The following is a 16343-nucleotide window of genomic DNA, read 5'->3' on the forward strand; positions in this document are numbered from 1 at the left end:
GTAATTAGCTCCCACCTGCTTTCAAAAATCAGGCAGCAATTTTTTAAAAGTTCACATCCATTCACAAATGCCAGGTTAATTTAAAAAACAACACTTTTTGCATTTTCCAGTCTATTTACCCCATGACCTTGGCTGGTTAGAAAATAATTGTTTGTGTTGCTTTCCTTTATAACAGCTTCTGGAGGAGAACATTTGACTTTCTAACTGGAAAGTTGCCAAACACGGCTGTCAGTTCTCATAAGAAGTCATCCACCCAACTCTAACCTTTTCTGAGTTCAATCCCCTAATTTGCAGAAATTTAATTAAAGTTCAATCTTTCCCTATGAAAATCCTATTAGGGGATGTTGGGGGAACTGTCAATGAAATCAAAACTAGACAAATATACAAATATATTTTAAACTTGGAATCTTTAAGATATGTGGACTTCAGTTCCACAAATTACCCCAGAATTCCCCAGCCAGCCTATGTGTACTTCAACTCCCATAATTCCCCAGCAAGCCTGTGTGAACTTCAACTCCCAGAATTCCCCCAGCCAGCATGTGTGAACTGCAACACCCAGCATTCCCTAACCAGCATGCTGATCTAGGGAATGCTGGGAGTTGAAGTCCACACACGTCAAGTTTGAAAAAAATCTTGTTTTGTATCTTAATAATAACAACAACAATGTGTTTGAAAAAGATCATACTGGACACAGCTTGGGATAACTCATCCTTAGTTGAAGAGCTGCACAATAGTGAGCTTCAGTACCAATAAAACAATTGCTTACTCTGTCTCCAGGGGATCCTATTGGTCCAGGTGGGCCATCCAAGCCTGTTAAACCCTGAGAATGAATGAGAAGATATTAGAGAGAATATTAGAATTTATTAGAGAGAATAGGAATTGGGAGGAAATTAGAAATAGAAGAACAATCCTCCTCCTCAACCAAAGTGTGACCACTTTTTTAAATGTTTGGATGGAAGACCAACAAGAAACTCTTAATGGTCTAAGTTGCATAGAAAACTTGGAAAACTATTTGTTTGGCATTGATCAGGTGCCAAGGCACTTTTGGCTCCAGAGACATTAAACACCCCAGTGGATAAAGAAATTTATCTTGGGTGGGCGATGGGAAGAGGAGACAATGAAACACAGGAAGACGGAATACTTACATCTGCCCCAGGAAGGCCTGGCAAACCCGCCTCTCCTTTCTTCCCAGGCTTTCCTTGGGATCCTTTAAGGCCCTGAAACCAGGTAAATAGTCAAGCACAATTAATATTAGTACCGGTTCATAAGGTGTAAGACCACACTTGGAATATTGTGTCCAGTTTTGGTCACCCTGATATAACAAAGGTGTTGAGAGTCTAAAAAGAGCGTGTCAAGTAATGCACCCATAGAAAACAAACTCCAAGGCACTTGAGCGCCTAAAATAATAGTTTATTGGATACATCATATTGGCACAAACTGGTGAAAGCCGACTCTGAGATTTCCAGTGGCTTTCACCTAATTAAAAGTAAATATTTTCACCTTCCCAACAAGTCACTGGTCATGCTGTCCAATCCAGGGGCTGGCTGGTTGCTCGGTTACTGGCTCCTCCTCTGGCCAGCCATCTGTGAAAATGTCCTTGGCTCCCACAGGAAAACTTTCTTGTTTTGGCTACAAAACCCCATCTAGCTATTTTCCCTCCTCCCACTGCTGTGTGGCAACCCTGAAGCCTCCAAGAATGGCATTAGCCAGGTTTTATTTCAGGGTTGACAGAGTGCAGAGAAGAGCAATGAAGGACCTAAAGGCTAAACCATAAGTTGAATGATTGAGGGAGCTAGGCCTGTCTCTTCTAACGAAGAGGGAGACTAGAGTTGGCATGACAGCAGACCTCCAATATTTGAGGAGCTGCCACAAAGAAAGGGGTGGGGAGGTCAACCTATTTCCAGAGTACCTGAAGGCAGGACAAGAAGCAACGGATGGAAACTAATCAAGGAGAGAAGCAACCTAGAACTAAGGAGGAATTTCCTGACAGTTAGAACAATTAATCAGTGGATCGGTTTGCCTTCAGGAGTTGTGGGTGCTCCATCGTTGGAGGTTTTAAAAGAAGAGATTGGACAACCATTTGTCTGGATTTCCTGCTGGAGCAGGGGGTTGGACTAGAAGACCTCCAAGGTCCCTTCCAACTTTGTTACTCTGTCAATATAACAACCACAGACCTGTAACAACATGGATGAAAGAATACCCAGCTTTAATAAACGAATTACCAACTGGTGTGTGGGCTGCTGGCTCAAATGTCCAGTGGGCTTCTCACTCATTCTCATACCTCTCATGGTTGAAGCTTCTCTAGGTTTATCTCTCTTTGTTCCTTCAAAAGGACCAATGACGTAGTGGAAAATGGTCTGGAGATGTTCCCCCACCTCAAAAGCTGGCCAGATTTTTAGCAGTTTTTCTTGCAGCCCTTTTTTTGCTTCCATACTTGGGTCTCCTTCCTACCAAAATTCATTTCTACCTATGTCTTGAAGAAGATCGCCCCAACAAAATACTATTGTCACAACAAAATAATACTTACTGGTGGTCCTGGCAAACCTGGGGGCCCAGGTTCTCCCTAAATAGGTAAGAAAAAAGAGAGCAGTGTTAACAATCAACAGTTGCAGGAACTGGGCTTGGTTAGTCTAGTGAAGAGAAAGACCACAGGAGAGATGATAGCAGTCTTCCAATATTTGAGGGACTGCCCCAGAGAGGAGGAAGGGAAGTCAAGCTATTTTCCAAAGCACCTGAAGGCCAGACAAGAAATAATGGATGGAAACGAGAGAGTCAACCTGGAAATAAGGAAAAATATTCTGACAGCGAGAGCAATCAACAAATGGAACAGAAGTTGCCTTCAGAAGTTGTGGGACCTTCATCACTGGAAGCTTTCAAGAAGAGACTGGACTGCCATCTGTCAGAAATGATGTAGGGTCTGCTTGGGCAGGGAGGTTGGACTAGATGACCCACAAGGTCCCTTTCAACTCTGTTAATTTATATTTCTGTAATGCTGAGGTAGACCCATGTTAAAATAACAGAACATAATTATTGTCTCCAAAGTGTGGTGTGGTATGTTGTTTTGCTGGAATAAATTATCCATGAAAATGTACTACCGTGATTTCCACCCCCAACCCCACAGGGTTATAAAAAATTGATGGATGCCAGATTTCCTAACATTTCATTAATTCACATTAATGTTGATCACAGGGCGAAGCAAGCCTTTTCCAATGAAGCATGTATTTAAACATTCCTCTTAGTAATGTGTGATTAAGCTTTTGTTTCGCTTTAATTTAAGTGAATTAGGGCTTGAGTTTGCCCCAGAGAAGCAATTGTGGCTTTTCTTTTTCCTGAGGAAGAAGCTTTAATGGACTTTTCTTGGTGCCTCTTCAAGAAAGACAGACTGAGGTAATCTCATAAAGGGAGAAAGAAGGGTTCTAGTCTACGTAGAACTACATCAAATCCACTGCAAATCATCCGGTTAAATCAGTAGGCGACCACTTCTAACCCTTTCTCCTTCTAGTCTGAACTTATTTATATTGATTGATTAGCCTATAAGCCCATGATGACAAACCTGTGGCGCAGGGGTGGGATATGACAGGGTTAAAGACCGGTTCGGGATTTACGAGCTTCCCTGTACACTGCGAGCCGCGCGCCTGTAAATCGTCATCAGCATGCTAGGTGCAGAGACGCAGCCTTTGAAACAACCCTCTTTTCCTGCCTTTCTAACTGCAGCTGTGCCTCGTTTGGCAGCTGAAGTTGAAAAATCAGGAAATAAAGATCAGGTAAGAGCCCAGGTGGGCAGGTGGGCAAAAACATGAGCAGACACAGAAGCGGTTCTATGTCTGCTGCTCTTCAGAGCTACCGGTTCTTCAGAGGTGGACAGAACCGGTAAAAACCCACCACTGCTGTGGCACGCGGCACCCTCTCTGTGGGCGTGTGAGCTGTCACCCTAGTTCAACTCCACTGCGCATGCACATGTGCCTCCTGCTGGCCGGGTGGTCGTCAGGTCTCTGCTGTGCATGAGTGGGGGCGCAGGGGCTGTGTGCGCATATGCGGGAAACGTGGCATGTGCAGAGGGTGCACACATCTGAGGGGCGGGCATATGCTAAGAGGCTGCCTGCACATGCATGGGGAGAAAGGCACCTGTGTAGGGGCCATGCATGCATGCATGGGGGTTGGGACGCATGCACAGGGGCGGCATGGACATTGCATTTCGGGGGCTCGGGCACACACACTGTGGGCACTCTGTCCAGAAAAGGTTAGCCATCACTGCTATAGACCAGGGGTTGCCAACCTTTTGGACCTCCGGGACCACCAAACTCATAATTTTAAATCCCATGGACCAGACCCTGGGAAAATCTCCCAAAAAGTCTGCAGGAAAATTCCCTACCTTGTTTTCCTACTGATAGATCATTCTTTATTTGGGATTGCAGATACTGTCTCCAGCTCTAATCTTGGGGGATTGGGAGAGACTTTTGGCTTCATGCAAGGAAAGCAGCAGAAGCTGCAGAAGTCTTTCCTTCTCTCCCCCAAACTCCACCAGAAACGAGTCTTTGTGAGACTTGTTGTGCCAGCGCAGCCTCTTGGAGCAGGAGGCCTTGCAGGGTCCCAAAGACTCATTTCTGGCGGAGTTTGGGGGAGAGAAAGAAAGACTTCTGCTGCTTTCCTTGTGTGCAGCCAAAAGCAGAAAAAGAAAGAAGCGGAAAGAAGCAGCCCGGTGGCCAGGCAAGGCACATGGGGCGAGTGGAGCAAGTTACCCCACTCCACCCTTTCCCCCCTCCCCTCACTACCTCATGTAGTGTTTGCAATGCAAGCAACGAAAGCCTTGTGTTCCCGCAGGCCATGTGGGCGGCGCAGCCTCGTGTTCTTGCGCAGCCTGGATTAATTGCTTTGTGGGGGGGGGTGACAGTTCTCTGTGGACCACCAAAATTTTCGCATGGACCACCAGTGGTCCCCAGTCCGCTGGTTGGTGACCACTGCTATAGACCATATCAACATACAGGTTCAAACACATATTACCCATAAAATTCTAAACAAACAATTTAAAACGAGAGTTGGGTAAAATACAATCGTTATATAGGATAAAATGCAATCATATCCAAGACATAAATGTGTAAAATAGAAGCAAATGACATAAAATTGTATTTCTGCATCACCCCTGCCGTCTACCCCATTCAGGTTCTAGTCTGAACTAACTCTGGCCTCCTTGATACTTACATCAATGCCATCCTTGCCAGGTATCCCAGGAGGTCCTCGCGGTCCAGGCAAGCCTCGTGGACCTGGCTTCTGGAGAGAGGAAAACGGAAGCCTCAGATCAGAAGAAAGTTACCGTTTGAAACGAGTACATGACAACGCAAAATATTCAGACTCTTAAAATTCCAATAGGAACTGAAATTCATTGCAATCCCACTCTCCCTCCCTCTGGTGAATTGGGTTTTCTTCTTTGGGGCCGTCTCATTTTGTAAATAAACCTACTGCTTCAAACAGCAATAGCGCTTAGACTTATATACTGCTTCACAGGGCTTTCCAGCCCTCTCTATGTGGTTTAGAGAGTCAGCATATTGCCCCCCAACAATCTGGATCCTCAATTTCCGACCTTGGAAAGACAGAAGGCTGAGTGAACTTTGAGGCTGTCAGAATTGAACTGCTGGCAGCCAGCAGAATTAGCCTGCAATACTGTATTCTAACCACTGCGCCACTAGGAAGGAGAATGAGGAAGGAAGGAAGGAAGGAAGGAAGGAAGGAAGGAAGGAAGGAAGGAATAGCAGTTATATATACCGCTTCACAGTGTTTACAGCCCTCTCTAAACAGTTTACAGAGTCAGCCAACAATCTGGGTCCTCATTTTACCCACCTCGGAGGGATGGAAGGCTGAGTTAACCTTGAACCAGTGAGAATCAAACTCCTGGCAGATGGCAGAATTAGCCTGCAATACTGCATTCTAACCACTGTGCCACGTTCATATGCAGCCATTGGTATAAATAGGCCAGGAAAATTTACTTTTTAAGCCTACAACCAAACTAAGCCCTCAAGTTGGTTTGTTTCAACTTGCCTTAGATATTGGGTTTCATGTATGGCCATTTGATTCATTTATGACCTGGTTCTGTTGTGACAGCTCAGAAAACAAGTTAATTCAGGAACCAGGTTAAGCAAGCTACGACAGCCTTAAGGTTAGAATAATAGAATAATAACAGAATGACAGAGTTGGAAGGGACCTTGGAGGTCTTCTAGTCCAACCCCCTGCTTAGGCAGGAAGCCATATACCATTTCAGACAAAACTGTTATTCAATCTCTTCTTAAAACCCTCCAGTGTTGGAGCATCCACAACTTCTGGAGGCAAGAGTAGTGAACAACTTTATAACAGGGTTGTGGGTACAGGCGTATCTTTAATTCCCAATGAGTTTCACAGTTCAGTCTGACAGCATCACGTTCTAAATACCAGCAGTATTTTATTTTCAGCCTTAGGTATGTAGGGGGAAAAAGATGCTATAAAGGTTTCTTTATGTAGGGAAAAAAAAAACCTTGGTCCCAGAAAGAAACTTTCAACCAATTTGGACCTACAAAGGTTTCATTGTATAGCAAGATTTGCTCACATCTGAGGAGAGATTCCTGATTCCTGAATTTGGCTGCAGAAAACACCCTTAAATTAAGAAAGAGATATTTTCTCTATTATTCAGCCACATTAACTTGTTTTAGGTTCTTTTTTAAAATAGACTTTTTAACGGGATAAATGCCTTGACTTATATTTGCACTCCAAGTAGAGGACTAAACTAAATTGTGGATGAAGCTGCAAATACAGAACAGAAGACATTTTGTACCTTGTAAAACTTAATCCTTCCACCTGAAGCATTCTTTTTCCCCAAGCCTTTTTTTAAAAAAAAATCCATATTTTTTTTTTTACTAAAAAAGGAAAAAGGGAATTGAAAATATTTTATCCACAGTGTGGCTGCTTGGTAATAGGGTTTGTGACTTAAAACGTTCTATTATCTGATCCTGATGTGATCTGGAAGCCCAGCTCAGTAAAACTAATCCAGTTTTTACTGTCAATTATGAAATTGGCTTAGAAAAATAGCTCTGTTTATATGTTCCTGCATGAAAAGTACATGGGGATGACAAAAATTAATTGCACATCAATGAAACTTTCCTTCGCTGTACTAAAAAAGTCCCAACATTATTTAAAAAATAATAATTCTCAGCTATTTTCTGCAAGTAGCTGGAAACCAACTTTTAGGACGATATTTCTTGCCTAGTTTTGGTTGAAGTTGTCACCAGAAAATGGATCTTGAGTAAATCATTAGATGTCCCCAGGGCTGATGAGTTGTGTAACTAATTTTATGAGGGTTTCTTAGTGTTCTGCGAATTTGGCTGTTGAAGTTTCATTACCAAACTAGATAATGTCATCAATTAATGCAGCGATGATGTTACCTAGTTTGGTATTAAAACATCTTCAGGAAAACAACAAAGATCAGAGAGCACCAAGGACCCCTCATTTCAATCCTAAACTACAAATATTCTCTTTATCAGATCTGATTTTATTTCTGTAAATCTGCCTGAAGTCACCATGAGTGAATTGGGTGACCATATAATTTTTATTAATGAATAAAAATAAAACAGATGTTATAGGTTTATGGAACTTTAGACACACACACACACACATACACACACATGAATAAAAGGAGTAGGGGTGACATGATAGCAATGTGCCAATATCTAAGGGGTTGCCACGAAGAAGAGGGGGGTCAACCTATTCTCTAAAGAATCTGAAGGCAGAACAAGAAGTAATGGATGGAAACTAATCAAGGAGAGAATCAATCTAGAACTAAGGAGAAATTTCCTAACAGAACAATTAATCAGTGAACAGCTTGTCTCTGGAAGTTGTGGATCCTTCAACACTGGAGGCTTTTAAGAAGAGATTGGACAACCATTTGTCTGAAATGTTACAAGGTTTCCTACTTGAGCAGGGGGTTGGACTAGAAGACCTCCAAGGTCCCTTCCAACCCTGTTATTCTGTTATATACAGCAAGACAGCATCCTCATTCATTATTTTAAAGGAGGATATTGGAACCTGAAGTATAATAATCTATTTAGCCCCCAGTGCTATCGGATTGAAGTTCTGGCCTTCCAAAAGGCAAAGAGACTCTTACCTGAGCGGAAGCGATGGCTAAAAGTTGAGATAAAAATATTCCAAGGAAAAATAAGCCAGCCATAGTTGTCTCTGTTTAAGTGCTTCAAGTCCTAAGGCACACCAGTAGCTTTCTTCTTCCTTCCAACTTTAATTAACTCCTTCCCTGCTGATCCAATCCACCTTTTACTTCAGAACAAACCCACCTTCCTTCTAGGTTTTTCAGAAGGACAAGGGAAGACAGATCGATGAACCAGGAGCAACATTCAGTGAGAGGGGGAAAAAAAAAACCCAAAACCAGAAAGGTGGGGGAGAAAGGAGGAGGAGCGGAAGGGCCGGTCCAACTGTAAAGTTGGACATGAGGCATCGCATTCACAGCTCAAAATTTCTTAGAGCCTGCTGTGTGCCTTCAGCTACAGAGCGGCAGGAAAAGAGGCCCATTGTACACCCAAAAAGGGCTTGGTTGAGCTAATGTATCTCCTCTGTTTGCTCAAGAGAATCTATTTCCCCTTGCAAAATGTCCTGACCTTCCTTTAGGTTTTTGGGGGGACAAATATTAAGCTACTGTCTAGAGAATCTCCTGAACACAGCAGCCCATCAGAGCAGTTAACGGTGGCCATAAATATCCATGGATATTCTCTAGTCCCACGTTGGCGAACCTATGGTACGCAGAGCCATTTCCCCCCGGCACGCAAGAGGTCGCCCGGAAGGGCCCTACTGCATACGTGCGTGCGCGCCGCTACCCAACAGCTGATTGTCGGGTACCCGGTGTGCATGCGCAGGGGTGGAGGGGGTGCGTGAGAGATGCATACGAATGCACAGAGATGCATGGGGTGTGAGGGGGGGATTGTGTGCACGTGCACAGAGATGCGCAGTGCATAAGGGGGTTGCGCACGCATGTGCAGGGGGCAATCCCCCCCCCCAGCACGCATTGCCTTCTGAGTGCTGGCATGCGAGCGCGCACAGTTATTGGCACGGGAGCTGAAAAAGGTTAGCCACCACTGCTTGTAGTCTGGAGTTTTGCAGGATGAGGCATAAATTGTCCAAATTGCTAGCAAAAGATAGCGGATATATCTCTTGGGGCGGCTGTTTGTGTGTGAGGATGACAATTTTTTGACAAATGGGATTCAGCACTCAACAGATTCTACAAAAACCCAATGACTTTGTGGCTCCCTCCCCCCCCCCCCCCGCCGTTTCATGTAAGTATTAGGGTGTGGTGGAAAGTGTGGTGCGATAGCCTAGAAGTAGAGCTCTCTCCTTATAATCAGGAGCCTGTGAGTTCGATCCTAGGTAGAGGCAGATATTTCTCTCTCTGGGAACACTGAGACTATATCTGCTGAACAAAACTCCACACTGGCAACAGGAAGGACATCCGGCCATTTAAACACTCTGCTAGCTCCATTCAGTTGCCCAGATTCCACCCCACCTAGGGATTATTGGGTCGTTAAATGATGATGATGATTAGGGTGTGGTGGAAGCTCAAAGGAATTTGTCAACTCAAAAGCTGGCCGTCCAGATTCAAGACTTGGGTGCTGAGCAACAGTGTGAGCTCCTGTTCCTTACTCCATTTCATGCAAAGAAGTTCAGAAACATACAAATGCAAGTAGATAAATAGATACTGCTTTGGTGGGAAGGTAACAGCATTCCATGCTCCTTGGTTCATTGTCATGGTGGTCACATAATCATGGAAATGTCTTTGGACAATGCTGGCTCCCTTAGCTAAGAAACAGAGATGAACACCACCCCCTACAGTCAGATCCGACTGGACAGGGGAAACCTTTACTTTTACGTCTGGTGGAATCTCCAGTTAGACTGGAAGGAGGAGTCAAAAGAGAGACAAGCTTAGAATCCTTGCATTGCAGAAAGCGGCACAGGCCTCCCATCCCCTAGAATCCTTATCTTGCTATTCCCAAGGGAATGCAGTCAGTCTGGTGAGATTCTTGTAAAATAGTCGAGCAATAAAACTACCGTTGAGACTTTCCAGGAGTGGTTCTGGTGGCTTACTCATGACAGTCATCCGGTTCTTCCATCTTTGCTGAATGACTGCTAAGGGCAGGAAAGTTGGAGCTGCACGAACCTCTTTGGGGTTGCTATACCAAACACAGCAACAGAGAAGGAGAAGATATCTCCTAGGTCCCATAAGGTGGCATTTTTTAATGATGGGACCTCGCCAGATGTTATTGGATGGGTGAAAACAACTGGAGAAAGACAATCCTGTAAATACCCAGGTCTTGCACCATGAGAGGTTTTATAGATGACCACTGGACTTGTGCTCAGAAGTCTACCGGTAACCCTATCTTGCAAAGTTGCAGTGTCGATGGGTGTACTGAAGTGTGCTTGTAAGTAACACATTCTGGATCAAGGGCAACCCCATCTAAAATGCATTACAGTAATCCAGCTGTGATTAGGACTGCGAGGAGGGCTTCCACATCCAGAAATGGAAGCAAAGTCACAGCTGCCACTTGGTCTTCCAACAGGAGCCACGGATTCAGAAGGACAACTAAATTGTGTTCTTGTTGTCTAATGAAATATCATCCTATCTAGAACTAAATGTGAAGGAAACAGAGGATCTAGTTTCTATAGATCTAAATTACTATGGCATGGCTGGCTGGGGAATTCTGGGAGTTGAAGTCCATATATTTTCATATTTTCAGGCAGCCACGGTGGTGCAGTGGTTATAATGCAGTACTGCAGGCTACTTCTGCTGACTGCCGGCTGCCTGCAATTTGGCAGTTCAAAACTCACCAGGCTCAAGGTTGACTCATCCTTCCATCCTTCTGAGGTGGGTAAAATGAGGACAGATTGTTGAGGGAAATAGGTTGACTCTGTAAACCGCTTAGAGAGGTCTGTAAAGCACTGGGAAGTAGTATATAAGTCTAAATGCTATTGCTACAGTATATATTTTAAAGTAGCCAAGGTTGACAAATACTGCTACAGCTATTCAGCCCTACATGCTTTCTTTCACACCCCCACAGTGTTGGTTGAGTTTCTTTGTTCATACAATTAACAACCTACACCGCTCAAAAAAATAAAGGGAACACTTAAACAACACAATGTAACTACAAGTCAATCACACTTCTGTGAAATCAAACTGTCCACTTAGGGAGCAACACTGATTGACAATCAATTTCACATGCTGTTGTGCAAATGGAATAGACAACAGGGGGAAAGCATAGGCAGTTAGCAAGACATCCCCAATAAAGGAGTGGTTCTGCAGGTGGTGACCACAGACCACTTCTCAGTTCCTATGCTTTCTGGCTGATGGTTTGGTCACTTTTGAATGCTGGCGGTGCTTTCATTCTAGTAGTAGCATGAGACGGAGTCTACAACCCACACAAGTGGCTCAGTTAGTGCAGCTCATCCAGGATGGCACAACAATGCGAGCTGTGGCAAGAAGGTTTGCTATGTCTGTCAGCATAGTGTCCAGAGCATGGAGGTGCTACCAGGAGAAAGGTCAGTACATCTGGAGACGTGAAGGAGGCCGTAGGAGGGCAACAACCCAGCATCAGGATCACTACGTCCACCTTTGTGCAAGGAGGGACAGGAGGAGCACTGCCAGAGCTCTGCAAAATGGCCTCCAGCAGGCCACAAATGTGCATATGGTTGCTTAAACGGTCAGAAACAGACTCCATGAGGGTGGTATGAGGGCCCGACATCCAGAGGTTGGGGTTGTGCTTACAGCCCAACACCTTGCAGGACGTTTGGCATTTGCCAGAGAACACCAAGATTGGGAAATTCACCACTGGCACCCTGTGCTTTTCACAGATGAAAGCAGGTTCACACTGAGCACATGTGACAGACGTGACAGGGTCTGGAGATGCCATGGAGAACGTTGAAGTGACCATTTTAAGTTACAATAGCACTGAAAAAAGTGACTTAAGACCAGTTTCAACACTTAAGGAGCATCACTAATTCTTGGAGGGGTGGGGTGTCATGAGATTGTGATTCAATGGTTCACAACCAGCATATATTTACAGGGGATGTAACAACCCAGGACCTGTATTTATTGTTGGCAACCTTCCTAGCCAGCTTCCAAACAGCAAAGCCAATGGGGGAAGCCAGATTCACTTAGTGATTCGCTTAATGACCACAGCAAAAAAAAAAGGTGATAAAATGAGGTGCAGTCACATGATGACTTACATAACGACTTCATGGCTTAGTGACAGGTCTGGTTCCAATTATGATCACAAGTTGAGGACTACTAATAAATAACTAGCTTACACCAATGTCTTGCTTCTGTATAACCTTACGGTTTTGGCATAACTTTTTATTGTAGCTGATTTTACTTTCTAGTTAGCAACCATCGGGGCTACCAGTTAAGATTCACAGACCTTATGATCAATGCCTCTACGGCAGTGATGGTGAACCTTTTCGGCACTGAGTGCCCAAACTGTAACGCGTGTGAATGCGTGCATGCTGGAGAGCTGGAAAACCAAAGACCAGCTGACTGGTGCACGCATGCCTGTTTTTTGGCTGTTTCCGGCCATTTTCAGTCCATTTTCTGGCTCATTTTCCAGCCCGAAAACGGCCTGAAAACAGCCCCAAAAACAACCTGAGAAAGGCCTGATTTTTTGGACCATTTTCTGGTGCCTGTGAAGACCAGCTGGCTGGTGCACCAGAAACCAGAGCAGCTGGCGATGGCGTACATGCCCACTTAGAGGGCTCTGCGTGCCACCTCTGCCATAGGTTCACCATCACGGTTCTACGGTCTTGGGGAAAAGGCTCAAAGCTTGAGCCCTTTTAGGCTGCAGAGGATGATGTCCAATTTAATGTCATTTCTTCCAATTGCCTTCTCAGCTCCGTTTGTGTTAGAATGAACAAAATTTGCTCTTCCCTTTTTACAACTCTACAATCCCTTTATCCAGGGTATAGTCAGAACGACTGGATAGAGCTGAATATTTACTGTCTGGATGCCCTTCCTGACACCACACAGAGTTCACAGAATCTGCTACTACCTAGGTTTGAACTCTAAACCTACCTGGTGGGAGGCGAGCCTCTTCATCACTAGATCACCACGCCGCCATTCTACTTCTGGTTTCTATCAGGAAGAGCTTTATAGCTCCCGCTGCCTTAAGAAAGTTCAAAACATTCTCAAAGATCCATCTCATCCTGGGAACCCTTTTTTTTTGAACTATTACCATCTGGCAGACAGTACAGGATAATAAAAAAACAAGGACAAATAGGCTGAAAAACAGCTTCTATCCCAGGGCAGTAGCTCTGTTGAATTCTGCTGTATTGTGCAGTATTGGTGCAGTGTTGCGGGTTTTCGGTTCAATGTGTGGAGGGTGAACGATGTGTGTTTGTGTTTATTTTCATGGTCATGATGTGCACTGAAGATGGTGTTTGATTTCGCTGTACGAGGTGCAATGACAATAAACTAAACTATCATGATGCATATTAACTTATAGTAATTTTCTCATTTCGTGTTATTTTCCGGAAAGCTTTTATGCTAACTTGCATCTTTAGAAAAAAAAAACTCCTGGGCTTCTTCTAAAGTATTGACAGTGATCCAGGTGGGAAAGTAAACCTTCCTGGTGCTTTGGGTCAACGTGTCCCGTTCTTCTAAATCACAGGTTGATTTTTCCTTTATATGTACCAGGTTAATCATAAGCTCAAACGGCAAAGTCAAGGAAGCGAGAATTAAAATTTCAGAGATTTTAGCAATGCCAATCTTTGAGGTGGTGAAAAATACAGCAGCCCTAAACTTCCAGAACTTCTGTTGCTTAAGCGATGCAGTCGTTAGGGGAATCACACCCAGTGTTACAAAACTTTTTGTGGTGAACAGCACCCAACAGGATAGATACAGACTTCAGAGGATAATTAGGACTGCAGAAAAAATTATTACTACCCACCTGCCTTCAATTGAGGACTTGTATACTGCACGAGTCAAAAAAGAGGGCTGTGAAAATATTCACTGACCCCTCACATCCCGGACATAAACTGTTTCAACTCTTACCTTCAAAACGACGCTATAGAGCAGTTCACACCTAAACACAACTAGACACAAGGAGTTTTTTCCCTGAACACCATCACTCTGCTAAACAAATAATTCCCTCAACACTGTTCAACTATTTACAAAGTCTACTATCACTATTAATCTTCTCATTGTTCCTTTCACCCATCTTCTCTCACTTATGACTGTATGACTGTAACCTTGTTGCTTCTATCCTTATGATTTATATTGACTGTTTCCTAGTATTTGATTGCTTATTGTACCCTATGACTATTATTAAGTGTTGTACCTGATGATTCTTGACTCTTGACAAATGTATCTTTTCTTTTATGTACACTGAGAGCATTTGCACCAAGACAAATTCCTTGTGTGTCCAATCACGCTTGGCCAATGAAGAATTCTATTCTATTAAGTGAATCACCATGGTCATTATGTGAATCACACAGTCCTTAAGCAAATCCTGCCTTCCCCATCGACTTTGCTTGTTGGAAGCTGCCTTGAGGTTGCAGGTAGCAATCCTGGTTACCCTGGGATACTGCAATCATTGTTAAATGGTTGCCAAGTGCAAGAATTGTGATCACATGACTATGGGAATGTTACAATGGCTTTAAGTGTGAGGAATGGTCATAAGTCTTTTTTTTTTTTTTGCACCATTGTAACTTCGAAGGGTCAATAAATGAATGGTTGGAAGCCAAGGACAATGTCCAATCCTGATTTGTTTGTGCATTGAGAAGGTAGAGATTCCTTGGGTGATTTAAAATGCTTCTTTCCAGATTTCTTTGCACATGATAAGTTCATGAAATAAAACATCAATAGATTTGGTTTCCATCTCTGGATTAAATCTCCTTCATTCCTTTCCTACCCATCAGCAGTGTAAGACCAGATCCATTTGTAAAGGTTCAATTAAACTGATTTATTGCTTAAAGTCTATGCATAGGAATCTTCTCAACTAACAGCCGGTACCTGCTTAGAGTATCTAATGACACTCCTAAAACTAATGCAATCCTAAACTGCATTAACAGAAGGATACAATCAAGATCAAATGAGGCACTAATGCCACTCTATAAAGCCTTAGTAAGACCACACCTAGAGTACTCCATTCAGTTTTGGCCACCATACTATAAAAAGATGTTGAGACTCTAGAAAAAGGACAGAGCAACTAGGATGATTAGGGCAGGAATCATTACAGGAACTGGGCTTGGCTAGTCTAGGGAAGAGAAGGACCAGGGGAGACAGGATAGAGGTCTTCCAGTATTTGAGGGGCTGCCACAGAGAGGAGGAAGGGGTCAAGCTATTTTCTAAAGGACCTGAAGGCCAGACAAGGAATAATGGATGGAAACTGAATAAGGAGAGATTCAACCTGGAAATAAGGAGAAACTTTCTGACAGGGAGAACAATCAACCAATGGAACAGAAGTTGTCCTCGGAAGCTGTGGGAGCGCCATCACTTGAGACTTTCAAAAAGAGATTAGACTGCCATTTGTCAGAAATGGTGTAGGGTCTCCCACTTGGGTGGGGTGGTGGTGGACTAAATGACCTATAAGGTCCCTTCCAATTCTGATTATCTGTTATCTGTTACTCAGAGGAGGGTGGACTTCATTCTCTTGTGGCTATGTAAGGATTCTAGGCTGAGTCCCTTTTTCACTCCACCTCCAGGTTCTAGTGTTCGTTTTCACTACATCACACCATTCTCATAGGAACTCCATAAAAATTTAATAGGAGGCTATCAATATAACAAGAGAAGAAACAAATTAAGTTCAGTTTTAGTCAGTAGTTATGAGCTTCTTGTCTATTTTCAGAATTTTATGTCCCCAATCAAAAAGCACCACTGGGAATAATTAGATACAAGTATAGTATTCCTCAATTTACTTTTCATTTAGTGACTTTGAAGTTACAAAATCTTTGAAAAAGTGACTTATGACCCATTTTTACACATATGACCTTTGCAGCATCCACATGGTCATATGATCAAAATTCAGACATTTGGCCACTGACTCATATTTATGATGGTTGTAGTGTCCCGGGGTCCCGTGATCCCCTTTTGCGACCTTCTGACAAGCAAAGGCAATGGGGAAGCCAGATTCACTTAACAACCGTGTTATTAACTTAATAACTGCTGTGATTTACTTAACAACAATGGCAAGAAAGGTTGCAAAATGAGGCAACATTCACAACAACTGTCCTGCTTGGCAACGTAAGTTTTGGACTCAGTTGTGGTTGCAATTCACCTGTATGTTATTTTCCTTCCTCGATGCTCTGTGTCCCTATTCCATAGTGGTGACACATAG

General features: G+C 43.5%; 1 protein-coding gene across 1 annotated transcript in view; it reads right to left on the reverse strand.

Annotated features, from left to right (window-relative positions):
* Positions 1-8378, reverse strand: part of COL9A3 (collagen type IX alpha 3 chain) — a 58817-nt gene extending 50439 nt beyond the window's left edge. The window contains exons 1-5 of the mRNA XM_087928909.1: positions 8126-8378; positions 5200-5268; positions 2528-2563; positions 1146-1217; positions 767-820 (exon numbers count right to left, since the gene is read on the reverse strand). Coding sequence (XP_087785035.1) covers positions 767-820; positions 1146-1217; positions 2528-2563; positions 5200-5268; positions 8126-8188 — 294 coding nt within the window. The 5' untranslated portion in view covers positions 8189-8378. The remainder of the gene's footprint in view (positions 1-766; positions 821-1145; positions 1218-2527; positions 2564-5199; positions 5269-8125) is intronic.
* Between the last annotated feature and the right edge of the window lie 7965 nt (positions 8379-16343).

Source organism: Pseudonaja textilis, chromosome 3 (genome assembly GCF_049901715.1).
Source record: "Pseudonaja textilis isolate UNSWEBS1 chromosome 3, rPseTex1.2, whole genome shotgun sequence".
NCBI classification, from domain to species: Eukaryota; Metazoa; Chordata; class Lepidosauria; order Squamata; family Elapidae; genus Pseudonaja; species Pseudonaja textilis.